This window comes from Canis lupus, chromosome 33, assembly GCF_003254725.2.
Source record: "Canis lupus dingo isolate Sandy chromosome 33, ASM325472v2, whole genome shotgun sequence".
Classification (NCBI taxonomy): Eukaryota; Metazoa; Chordata; class Mammalia; order Carnivora; family Canidae; genus Canis; species Canis lupus.
This window is the reverse complement of record NC_064275.1, coordinates 23,664,874-23,678,107: the sequence shown is the minus strand read 5'-3', so window position 1 is coordinate 23,678,107 and position 13,234 is coordinate 23,664,874. Positions and strand designations below refer to the sequence as shown.

At 34.1% G+C, this 13,234-nt stretch overlaps 1 protein-coding gene across 4 annotated transcripts in view; it reads left to right on the top strand.

The window, feature by feature from the left end:
* The window catches only part of GSK3B (glycogen synthase kinase 3 beta), a 201,296-nt gene that overhangs the window by 170,937 nt on the left and 17,125 nt on the right, over positions 1 to 13,234 (top strand). For all 4 annotated transcript variants that reach the window (XM_025476202.3, XM_025476193.3, XM_049105557.1 and 1 more), the window contains 2 exons: positions 881 to 1,067; positions 11,804 to 11,902. In XM_025476202.3, the coding sequence (XP_025331987.1) occupies positions 881 to 1,067; positions 11,804 to 11,902 (286 nt within the window). The remainder of the gene's footprint in view (positions 1 to 880; positions 1,068 to 11,803; positions 11,903 to 13,234) is intronic.

Here is a 13,234-nt window from a genome sequence, read left to right as displayed (position 1 = left end):
CTTTCTGATTCTATTCTTCAACTGTCTATAATTTAGAGCAAAGCTATTTTCATAGTTCTGTGTATTGATTTGGAGTTTTAAGGTAAAGATGTGTAGAAAGCTTTCTATTCTTTTAAGCAAACTAATTTATTTGAATTTTGCTTCAGCACAGCCTTCAGTTGACTTTTTCTAGAGTTAATGGCTCTTAATGAAAAGTACATTTCTCTCTCCCTAATTAAAACCCTAGAATATTCATCCAAATGAGGGTAATCTGACCATATTTGTAATAACAGCTACTCTTTGAGAAAACAGTTTTGGACATTTTGTCAAATTCTGGGTATTCAAGAATTTCTTCAAATAAGACTGTTTATTGAAGAGATAATAGCAGATCATTAGCATTGCTAAAGCTAAAGTAAATAGCTTTTTTCCCCAAAAAAATATTGATTGCCAAATTTGAGTAGTGCTGTCCATTACTGACAGTTCTGCTAAAAATCACACACAAGAGGCAATCTTTTATTCTACTGCCACAGTAGTCAAAACTTTTAGAAAATTTTAATATTCTTCTAGTTGGTGCTTGCCTCCAGAACCCAGCCTTTCTTTGTGCCTATGATATCCTATTTTGTGTACATATTTCATTGTACTGCTTTATGATTAGCAAGTGTAGATTTTTTTTAATTTCCCCTAGTTTTTTCTCTGAGTTTTCCTCATATAGTTTGTAATTAGCTGTTCACCTCAATGTAGTGAATCATATGCAGTTAACTCTTTTCATTCTAGAAGGTTCCTCTCACAAATGCAACCATGTTGTTGTACGTGGTGGGAATTAACTCAGTACTCAAAGGATAATTTGCTAAGATTCTTACAATAAAGCATTAATTGTTCTTTACCTTTTTTTGTACTGCAGGTCTTCCGACCCCGGACTCCACCGGAGGCAATTGCACTGTGTAGCCGTCTGCTGGAGTATACACCAACTGCCCGATTGACACCACTGGAAGCTTGTGCACATTCATTTTTTGATGAATTAAGGGACCCAAATGTCAAACTACCAAATGGGCGAGACACACCTGCACTCTTCAACTTCACCACTCAAGGTAATTCCAGATACTTAGTTCTGTTTTTTACCATTTCTGAGAAAGCTACCTATCTGTGTGAGGTTATATTCTTTTAATTAAAATCTGTAGGACGAAAGTGGGCATATTAAGTACTTATACAGGTAGCAAACATCCCTTCCAACAACTGATTAGGCTACTACTTGTATGGTTTTAAACAAAATAGTGGCAGATAAAATTTTTTCCAGTAGACATAGCTTCTCTCATTTTTGGCAGATTATAATAAATCTTGGCACATGAGAAGTTATAGAGATTTCACTATTAAGTTAACCCTCAAGTTTGTATTTGAGACTAGAATTTTAGCATTTCTTACTTCCCAAGTGTTTATTTTTTTCCAAGTGTTTATATTAAGTTTTTTAAACCTGGAAATCAATTGGTGAAATTGGTGGTGACTGTATTTGTATAAAGTCAGATATCTTACTTATAAACAGAAGGAAACAATGGAATTCTATATAACTGTCTTTCTTAGAACTTGTATAAGAGATGTAGATAGAGAAATTCTCTTCCCTTGTGGAGCTTGGCACCATGGCTGCTTCTGAGAAAATACTGAGAGGAAAAAACAGAGTTTGTGTACTGGTGCTTTCTAAAAGACCCAGGAAGAATCATTGTTTCTTAATTACTTCTGTGTTCACTTTTCTTTCCTTTCAGATTAAGACCCTAAGTAATTCATTTAATCAACTACACTGCCTTCGATGCTGTGATTTTCTTCATAAACTGCACATTAAAAGTGTACAATTTCCTATAGATAAAACAAGCAAGAAGTGGTCAATTGATTGATTGGTCAGCTTAGTCAAGCTTAAAATATAGAAGGGAGATGGAAAGCTCTCTGTGACCAGGAAATAATTATATTTCCTTTATTCTAAGATGAATTCCCCCCCCCCATATTTAAACTTTTCTAAATTTGAAAGTGGGAAAATGTATTGCTTAAGCAGTAGATGTGGAAGACCTCAGTTACTGGCAAAATAGACTTGGATGATTCCATTGACTATAATCTTAAGCAGTCAATAATGTGTAACTACTAGTAGTGCTGATACAGTCTGAAACTACATTCATAAAGGAAAAAATGTTCAGATATCCTGGGATTAATTCTGACTGTTTAGGGCTGATCAGATATCACTGGAGTGTTGTTTTAGGTCCCAGCTATACCATTTTAAGATGTTATCAAATAGCAGGTGGGGTATATAAAGGAACAGAATTCCACTTCCTGGAAAAGTGAAGACTTAAGGAACTTTTGAGAATGATGTAAAAATACCTCATAGATTATCTTCTGAAGAAAGATGTAGACCTGTATTCTTTCTCCTGATTATAAAATTGAAAATAGTAGTAGCAAAAAAATTAGAGAATAGTACATATTTGAGTTTATGATATCAGCCCCTGGCATAGATAGAGACTAAATAAAATTATTGATGAATCAGTAAAGTTTTCACTTATTTAACAGTGGAACAGGTTTCTTTGTTGTGCTTTTTATTTGTTGTTTTTTGTGTGTGTGGTTTTGTTTTTGTTGTTTGTTGTTCCCCACTCCATCCTACCACCATCCCCAAATACCAGTCTCTGTATTAGGAAAAAGCTGGATGATGTCAAATGTTATAGATAAGATTACTCCAATTTGGTAATACGTTAGACTCTTCTAGAGCAGATTCTGTGACTCTGTCATTAAAAAAATTTTTTTATTTTCAGTTTTTACTGTTTTGTCTTAAGAGTAGCACTATATATATTAAAGAAAATGTTGAAGATGCAAAAGAAGTATAGAGAACATTAAAATCACAATCCCCAAATGATCACTTTTAGCTTTTGAATTAATCACTGTAATATTTTATAGTCTAGCTCTTTTTAGTCTTTAATATATACTATGATAATCCATGAATATAAAGTGATACTCTACTGCTCCCATTAAGAAGATACCAAAAGAAAAAGAAAAAAAAAAAAAGATCCCAAAAGGGTTTCTTGGGTTAACTCAAATGTATTTAAAATAATGAAAAAATAAATAAAATTATGCATTATATAAAATTAATATTCAGGAACTTTTTAACCTCAAATTTCATAAAACAATTTTATTAATACTTTTTATATGCATCTTTTACACCTGTTTCTTTCTCATCAGTAGAGCTATTTTTAAATTTTTTGATATGAAGCACCTTTTGAATCTATATGAAGCCACTACTGGAAATTCTTCAAGTATCCATTTTCATAAATGTTTGGTTTGGGGTCTTTCTTTGTACTATAAGTATCTTTATTATCTGCACATAGAACTATCTGCTAGGTTGCTTTTTAAAGTGGCCTCTAAAAGGCTATGTATACAGTGACATGCAACACTTGTAACTGTGGAATCTTGGCATCAGAAACTACTAAGTTAATGTTAAATTATTTATCTCCTTTTTCTTTTTCTTTTTCCTTTTCCTTTTTCTTTTTTTCTTTTTCTTTTTCTATTCACCACTTTGATCAGGTGAACCTGAGTTTCCTGAACTAGCATTGATTGTGGTTTTATTTACACTAAGTATCTTCTCCAATAAATACTTTGTTTCTCAAAACATGAATCAAGGAAGCCTTTTGTTAAATAAGCAACTTGGTGTAGACCCTCAAACACAACATATTTGTGATGGATACATTTTGGGAAATAATGCTTCTTATATTCAGCCATATAGGTATATACTATAATGCACCTGTATGTGGTGATCAAAACTGAGATATTACTTAAACATTTTATTTAATCAGATTTTAAAATCCACAATTTCATTTCACTGTTCATATGTACCATTTTTAAAGTAATTATGTTTGTTCTTTAGTCACTGGCTAATAATGTTTCATTATTACTAAATAAAATAAAATTTTAAAGTAACTTTTTATATGAATTTCTAAAGTTTTTTGAAAACTGAAATAAATTCATATAAGATGAGCCATTTTAAAGTAAACAAATCATTGGCATTTTATTATATTCACAATGTTGTACAACAACCACTTCAAGTTCCAAAACCTTTTCATTACTCCTAAAGAAAACTCCACACCCGTTAAGCAGTCAGTCAGTCCCTGTTAACTCCTCCTCCAACACCTGGCAGCCACCAGTGCGCTTCCTGCCTTTGGACTTACCTATTCTGGATATTTCATATAAATGAAATAATATATTATGTAACCTTTTGTGTATGGCTTCTTTCTCTTAGCATAATGTTTTCAAGGTTCATCCATGTCATAGAAATGTTTTAATATTTTATTCCTTTTTATGGATGAATAATATTCCACTGTATTATGTCTTAATCAGTGCAGGCTGCTATAATAAAACACCAGAGAACTCTGTAGCTTAAATAACAAACATTTATTTCTCAGAGTTCTGGAGGCTGGGAAGTTCAAGATCAAGGTGCTGTAGATTTGATGTCTGATGAGGGCCTACTTCCTGGTTTGCAAATGACTACCTTCTTACTGTATCCTTACATGATAGAAAGATTGCCTCTCTGTGTCTCTTTTTATAGGGCCACTGATCCCAGTCATGGAGGGTCTACCCTCATGACCTAATAAAGCCTCATTTCTGAATACTGTTACATTGAAAAGTAGGACTTGAACATATGAATTTTAGGGAGACACAAACATTCAGTCCATAGTGTATAGATAACGCTGCATTTTTGTTTATCCATCATCTGTTGATGGATATTTGGTTTGTTTCTACCTTTTGGCTATTTTGAATAGTACTGTTAGGACTATTTGAATATTTGTTTTTAATTCTTTTGGGTATTGATTGCTGAGTCGTGTGGTAATTCTATGTTTAACTTTTTGAGGAACTGCCAAACTATTTTCCACAGTGGTTTGCATGTTTTACATCCTCACCAGCAATGTATAAGAGTTCCAATTTCTCCAATCCTCACCGATACTTACTTTCCTCTTTTTTTTTTTTTTTATTAGCCATCCCAGTGAGTATGAAGTGGTATTTCTTTGTGCGTGTGGTGCTAAGTTTATTGCAATATAATGAATCATGACCTAGTAAATGCTATTTACCTGTTCTCTAATAAATTACACTCATAAGAAAACAGGCAGGAAAATAAATTGGCTTAGATTTTAGAATATGGTCTTGAAAATATTGGAAAGACTTTTGTGAATGAGCAATTTTCATATTGTAAACTAATAGGATCAACTAACTTTATCTTTAGAAGTCTCTAAAGTTTGTATTAACTTCAGCTTTGACACATGCCTTTTAAAGTAAAGGTTCAATTTGAAGAATAAATAATTTAGTTCAAAGTTTATTTACAAATATCTGGTATTTACAAATTTTTAAAAAGGAATGAAGATTCTTTTATTTTGACATTTCAAATTATTATATTTGCCCAGAATATCAAACATAACTGTGGCTCTCTTTATGTCCAAATGTACATATACATCTTTGAGGATTTAAAGAGTATGTGTATATTTGAATGTGGTGTGTGTAAATGTAGTGTGCAATCTCTACAGCTCCAAGTATTTCTGTGACTGCATATCAGTGAAAAGGATGTACATGAATCTCTGTATCAATTCAAATAAACTCTGTAAATGTTCTTGAAATATGATTTTCCATAAAACTGAATGCATTAAATTGAAAAGTGCCATCATTTTGAGATATGTCCCTTCCTTTTTAAGCATTAAAATGCCCTATCTTAGCAGCCATTCTGAAACTGGGCTGTGATCATCTGTAGTACTTTCTCCCTTTCCTTCTACACCACTATTACACTTGAACAGTGTTTCTGTATAAGGACACAGCTGTCAGGGGAAGAAGTGTTGATGTTTTTCTATTTGATCCTCTCTATTGTGATTTTGGATCAGTGTTTCCAAATGATGATCTTATTTGCCAAGGTAAAGATGTAACTGTTGTTCGTATGTAACTTCAAAGCACATATTAGTTAATGGCAATTAATGAGTGACCAGAATAAAACAGGGTAATACAAGAGCTTGAAAAAGAAGAATAAATCATCCAATTGGTCATATACCTAGAAAGAGTCAAGAGATAGGAAACACTGTGCGTGGGAGAGTGTTAGTGAAGTTCTGCTGTAAAACACTCCTCCATCCTCACAAATTTTCATGAAGCCTGTATTAATTCCCCCAAATGAAATAAAGATAATTCCTGATGTGTATGTAGTAGCTGCTCAATGAATGTTTGAGTGACACATGCCACTTCTAAGTAAACACAGTATTGATTCATGCAACCAATGTGTATTAGATATTTCTAATGTTCCTTGTAGCAGCTGTTAGTGTTGTTTTAATTAGTAAGGTAAACCCACCCTTTGAATAAAACTATGAAGATTAAACACTTGAGTAAAACACAGGGTTGTGTTAAAGTAAAGCTTAGCAACAAAGCTAACTGCACTTTGATGCCATGAGTCATTAGTTATAAATGATAATTAGTATTACACTCATATAATTAAAGCAAGTATTTCTGTAATCAGCTGGAGGAGGAAGAGAGATGAACATCCTTCCATCCTTGGAGATTCTTTTGACCTCCTGGATCCACAAGTCAGATAATCAAATGTCTCATTTTTCTGGCACTGGGGCTTCAGTGTTCTGGGACCCCTGACTGATGATACCATTTGCATCTAGACATTGGAAACCTGGACAGACCTTTGGCACACCCTCTTTCCTTCAGTCATTGAATCTCAAAGATGGGGCATAACTGAATCAGACCTCAGGAAGCAGGTGGAATCAGGAAGTTTCAACCCGGACCATTATTTTCTTTATTTACCAATTCCTTGCCTATTTCAAGGCTAGAATATATTGGGAAATAGGTTGCTTTGTATCTTTAAATGTGAGTCTCCATTTAATCCCACCTACATCCCCTATACCAGTTTTCTACCTAATTTGGATGAAATTTTATCAAGTAAAGTTATTTTATCAAGTATTGTCCCTGGAGGGCATAGGACAAGTTGGGGATTGGGCAAAGGTAAGTAAAGATTGTCAAAACAGTATGATTTAGTTTGAAGAGTTTACTGTTCTATTACTTAGGTAGGTTGTTTGAGAGATTGGTAGCTCTGTAGGGAGATATAGAGGAGGCATGGCTTATTGGCTGGGCCAGAAGAAGGGAGAACTGCTTAAATAAGATTTAACATAGGATATTTGGAGCTGCCAGAGAGCAGCATGCAAACTCAAGCGATTTGAAGACAAGAGTATCTGCACATGAGGAAAGCAGATGAAATAGCAAAGAGGTTCCAGAAAGCAAGTGGAAAAAGGAACAAAAATAGAGAAAACTAAAGGAAATAGGAAAAGGATTAGAGAGATTTAAAAAAGAGTGTAGGTATATGTTACAGAATAGGAAGTGATGAAAACGGAATTGAGAATAGGTTGGGGGGGCACCTGGGTGGCTCATTGGCTGAGCATCTGCCTTCAGCTCAGGGTATGATCCCAGAGTCCTAGGATCGAGTCCCACATCAGGCTCCCTGCATGGAACCTGCTTCTCCCTCTGCCTATGTCTCTGCCTCTCTCTCTCTTTCTATGTCTCTCATGAATAAATAGATAATATCTTTTAAAAAATAAATAAATGTATACTAAATTCATTCATTTTTGGGTGACTGATATAAATTGTGATGCTCCCTCCTGGACAATTCCAAGGCAAAGTAGTCATGGATTTGTGTAGATATTATGTAGTCCTCACATTAAACATTGTTAGTATCACCAAGAAGCAGTCAGCCTTGTAATTATTTATTTACTATTTTTCTGATCTTCTAATTAGTTATTTTTTTAATTTTAGAATTTAGTTAGAAACTTGATCAGGTTTTGTCTGGGCACTTTGGAATTGTTAGGGGAGGGGAGGAGCAGTTCTGATAGGGTTATTTATCTTTTAAAAAAATCCAAATAAGCAGCATTAGAATTCAGTAGTGTGAGATCAAGTTGCACATCCCAGCATTTGAATTCTTGCTGTAAAAAAGTACACAGATAAAATGGGCATCCCAATGTGAAATCATCTAAACCTTTTTGTGAGAGAAGTACCACTTTTACTATGTAGACTACCACTGGCAATTTTCATATATACTTAGGAGGCCTGATACATACATCAAGACCTCAAACTAATTGCAGAAGAAAAATTAAGTCTGCCTTTTTTTAGTGACTCCCTTCTGGAGATCTGCAGGTTGAGTTTCAAAGCTAATGAAGAAGATAACTTTCTACCTGATGACTGGTATTTTATTACATACTGTAAGAGAAGGCCTGGTGAACAAAGGGATTGATTTCTTCCTTCTGGTTAACACATTGATTACTTCTCTCAAATTTATCCTCAGCTTTCACACTGTCCACAGTTTGAACAAACGTATAAACCCTATGTGCCCACTGACCCACTGCTCCCTGCCCCCACCAACCAAGAAGGTTCCTTATCTACCTCTTAGCATTAAATTTGGGACTCTTATATTTGGAAGAATAGAAAGTTTAAGGAATACTTAAGGTTTTGTCAACTTGATTTATGTTTTGTTTTAATATTTTAAAAGATTGGTTTATCAGGCAGTCAGGTATGGCTGAATAGTTTATCTTTTCATGGGATGTTTCTTCAATTTGCATTATTAACAACAGTGCAGCAAAATTTAGTTATTTGGTTGGCCTTTTGGTTGATACCTATCTTGGTTTTATTGATACGTATTTTTTAATTCACTTGGCTTTTCTTTAAATTGTCCATTATAAAATGTTTGGTTATGAAGCATGTAATGATTGATACACCATCAAAAGATTTTTTATATTCCCTGATAAACTGATATGTGGTTTTTTGATGGCACAATTTCATGGCATCTGCAGTTGGTTAAAGAAACCCCTATCATTATTAACTTTTCTAAAACCTCTGAACTTGGTGTGCCATGTTATTTTGAGCCATGTCTCTGAGATAACATGATCTTATTCTTCCTACCTCTTCTCCAAACATAGCCCCATTTCAGTATTATGGACTTTGTTCCCTTAATTTCTCCATACTCTCAAATCTAATGCACATGCTTTATTCAATAAATATTAGCTTGCTTTTTATTTTTAGTCTCTTCTACACTCCTTATTGTCTTCAATAATACATGTACTCTCCCTGATTCTGAAAGGTTCTGTTGCTTTGCTGTTCCTGTTCTCTAAAATACCATCCCTTTTTACATTCTTGCGCCCACCTTGCAGTTTATATCCACACTCCTTGTCTCAATTTCCTTACTACTCACCGTCAGGGATAGACAAGAGACTGGGATGGCAGTGTAATGATTGTCAGGAGCAGAAAATCATTACAGCCGTTTTGCCCAACCCCAAAGAATTGCCCGTAATCTGCCCCCACAAAAGGGACACACTTTAGTGTATAGAACAGGACTATAGCAAGAATATAAGGAGGCTTCCTCTTTCACAGAGGCAGAAGTTACAACAATAACCTTTCTCAAGTAAAGAAAAGCTAATAGATGGAGAACGGTGGACCCCAAGGAAGAGAACAATGAGTTACAGATTTTGGAGAGGTTTAGAATTCCTTAACTTTAAGAATGTTAGATTCAAACAAATTTGCAAAAGCCCTTCCTTCCACCCAAAGGCTACTTATTGACTCTAGGTTAAGAATCTAGTTGTTTTTGTTTTTTGTGTGCTTTACTTATTCTCCCCCGTGTCTTTGGATACGGCAAAACCTCCAGGATCCCATAGTTTCTCTTTTTCTTGCCTCTTATTTTCTTCACTTTTCTTTCTTTCCTTACAATGGTTACTCCTCTCTCCCTACTCAAGACCAAAATGGCTGTCTACTCCCTAAGGAAAAAAAGGTTGCTTTTTTTCAAGCCCTGTGCCTGTGTATGTATGCCTGTCTGTCTATCACATAAAGCCACCATGTCCTCTCAACTGGGCATACAGATACATAGAAAGATAGATGATCTGATAAAAAAGACTAAATGAATGGGAGAAAGTGGGCAGCATGGGCCATAAGCAAAGTGACTGCAGACCACTGATACTCAGTTTATTTTAAGGATTATCTTAAAAGTGGCTTTGTCAAAATGTCTTATCTTAAAACATATGGTCAGCTTTTCCTTTTTTAGATTTTCTTTTAAATGTTGGGCACTTGGTCATAGAGAGTTTTAATTTAAAAGTGCTCCTGTCCTGAATAAGTTGAATGCCTTTCTTGCTATCTTATTTGTGCATTTGTCCTTCTATTTACAATTTCTGTTCCTCAAAGACAGTTACCTTTTTCTCTGTCCTGGAACTTAACACACTGTTTTATGCTCAGTATTTTTTTTTTAAAGATGTTATATATTTATTCATGAGAAACACAGAGATGTGTGAGAGAGAGGCAGAGACACAGGCAGAGGGAGAAGCAGGCTCCATGCTGGGAGCCCGATGTGGGACTTGATCCCAGGTCTCCAGGATCACACCCTGGGCTGAAGGCAGGGGCTAAACCGCTGAGCCACCCAGGGATCCCCTATGCTCAGTATTGATAGAAGAATGGGAGTATGGATGGATCGGTGGATGGATGGATTTTAAAGAAGCCTTTCTATTTTAGCAGATTTTAATTGTAATTGGGATGGTAAATCTTCCTTTTAGGTTAATGAAGAATAATTTCCACATCCTGCATTGATTTTTATTTTAGAACCACAGAGTCATCAGCTGTCTGTTGCAAAGCCCCATTATTGACTTATTCAAGTTGGCACCTATCTGTCTAAATTTTGTACTAAATTAGATATATGACACAAGATTCTGGTAAAAACAAAAACAATAATAAGCTGGTGCCAAGAATCAGCTGTAACTGATGAAACCAATGAACTGTACACTTTAAAATGGTTAATGTTATATTATGCAAATTTACTTTAAGATTATATTACTCAATTTTTTTATTCCATGCCATGTCTGTGAATTGTCACAATGTATGCTTTTGTGCTCAGAAAATAATGTCTTCCTGTAATATGGTTGTATAATTATCCCTACAAATTACAACACTTATTAGAGTGAAAAGGAACAGTCATTAGCTAAATGCTGGAATAACAAGAATAAACCAGGGTTAACCCAGGCAGACCAGGAGAACAGTCACATTACCTAAAGCTAACACCAGATACTTATATGTAAAAGCTTACCACACTCCTTACTATCTGTCTATATCATTAGATCCAATATCATCTTAAATTACTTCTTAAGGCCTATATAGAACTTGATTCTTTGAAGAAAGCCATTCTGTATAGAATTGACAGAAACTCCCACATGCAGGTAAAAAGCCTGTATCAAACTAACAATTAAAATAACAATCTTACTGAGTTAAAAAAAAAACTCCAAAATAGAATGGAGTTAAAAGCATTATTATTTTTAATAATAACAACGACACGTTAATACTTGGGCTGGTTGGTCCATGCACCAGTAGTGCATACATACACATACACACACGGACAGTAGTCCTCTATTTTCTTTTCTATGACACCATCACTCTCAATTCCTGTAGTCAAATATTGTCAGAGTAGTATGAGAAAACTTAGTACATTTAAGTTAATGAAAGATGCAAAAATATTTCTTAGTAATATGCTTATTCTCAAACTTTTGACCTGTACAGTTTCCCAAGCTGATACCATTAGTTCTCAGAAATACTCTAATTTTAGCAGATTGTGCCTCAGTTTTATGTACAACATTTCTGTGGACTTTGTTTTTAAGTTGATTACTAGCTTACTGATTTAGTTTTAGATGTACGTTCATTGTGCCTTTTTTCTTTTAAGCCAGTGTTTTAATGTATTTTATATTTATTGTTACCACAGTGTTTTTACATACAAAGTTAAGAATGGGCTCTAATATGTATCTTACTTTTTCTTTAGAACTGTCAAGTAATCCACCTCTAGCTACCATCCTTATTCCTCCTCATGCTCGGATTCAAGCAGCTGCTTCAACCCCTACAAATGCCACAGCAGCCTCAGGTGAGAATGCATATCTCTTCTATAAAAAATTCTGTATTTTTTAAAAAGACATGATTACCTCCATTTTATTTCATGTGATGCATGTGAACATTTAATACCCTCCAAGTTTCAAAAATAGAGCACAGCCAAATGAATAAAAGTGAATAAAATGTTGCTTTATTTCCAAAAAGTATAAAAGGACCCCATATGTACTTTATATATAAAGTATTATATTTAAATATAATATATTAAGATATTATAAATATCTTATTATAATGTTATATTCTGTCATCTTAGTCATTTTTAAAGTCACGCTATCTGTATAATTTCTTGAGTGAAAACACATCAGACAAGATGCCCATAGCAGAAAGCAATCTGTACAAATGTAATATTATTGAAGATAATTTACTGTAGTTCCATCACTCTGAATGTAAATTATATTTGTATACTGGAGAGGCAAACTTTGAAGAAGTATAAAATATTTAATCATTTGAAATTTAATCATTTGAAAGGACTAAAACTATAATACAAATATATTTAACTAAGATTTTAAAAATCTTGTCTATCCAAAAAAAAAAAGAAAAATGCCCACATGGTCTCCCAGGTTAGAGCTCGGGTATACTGCTGATCTCTTAGCCAACTAATGGGGCCTGATTCGGTGAGAATTGCAGATATTCTGAAAATATCCAACCCTTGAATAAATTTAAAAGTTCTCCAAAGAATGGCTATATGCTGTTGAAGATGAAGTTAGAAATACAATAGCACAGTTGGGCTCAGAATATAGTACCGTTGTTATCTCCCTATAAAAAGCAGATGTTAGAAGCTAACTCTGTTTTCATTAAATCTATTACATTGAACTGAGTTGGATCAGACTCATTTTTGCCTAAGGGCATTGATGCTGCAGGAGATAAAGTCTTTCATTATTAGTTCTTGATATTCTGCAGTAAAAGCATAATCCATCTCCTGTGGTCTGACACATAGTTGTTTGTTCCTGTGCAAAGATTTTTTAGAATGTTGCTAATAAAGATGAGAAACATTGCATTTTAGTCCATATCCTACCTTAATTCCAGGAAGAGTCCAGAAAGAAAGGTTTCTTTAGTTCGAGTTCCGTCAGCACATGCTACTTTGAGAAAGTCATTTGAACTTGATTAATTTTAGTGATGTCTTATTAGTTTTCTCAGTCTGTAAAATGAGTGGCATTGCTCTCCTAGAGTAATGTTGTAAAAATCAAATGTCTGTTGAATTGTGCTTTAAATGTTTTAAATATAAGATTTTTTTTAGACTCTGTCCAATTTTTTAGAAGGAAGATAGAGTTGCTTAGATGAGCTATTAATAAACCTAATATATCCCTAA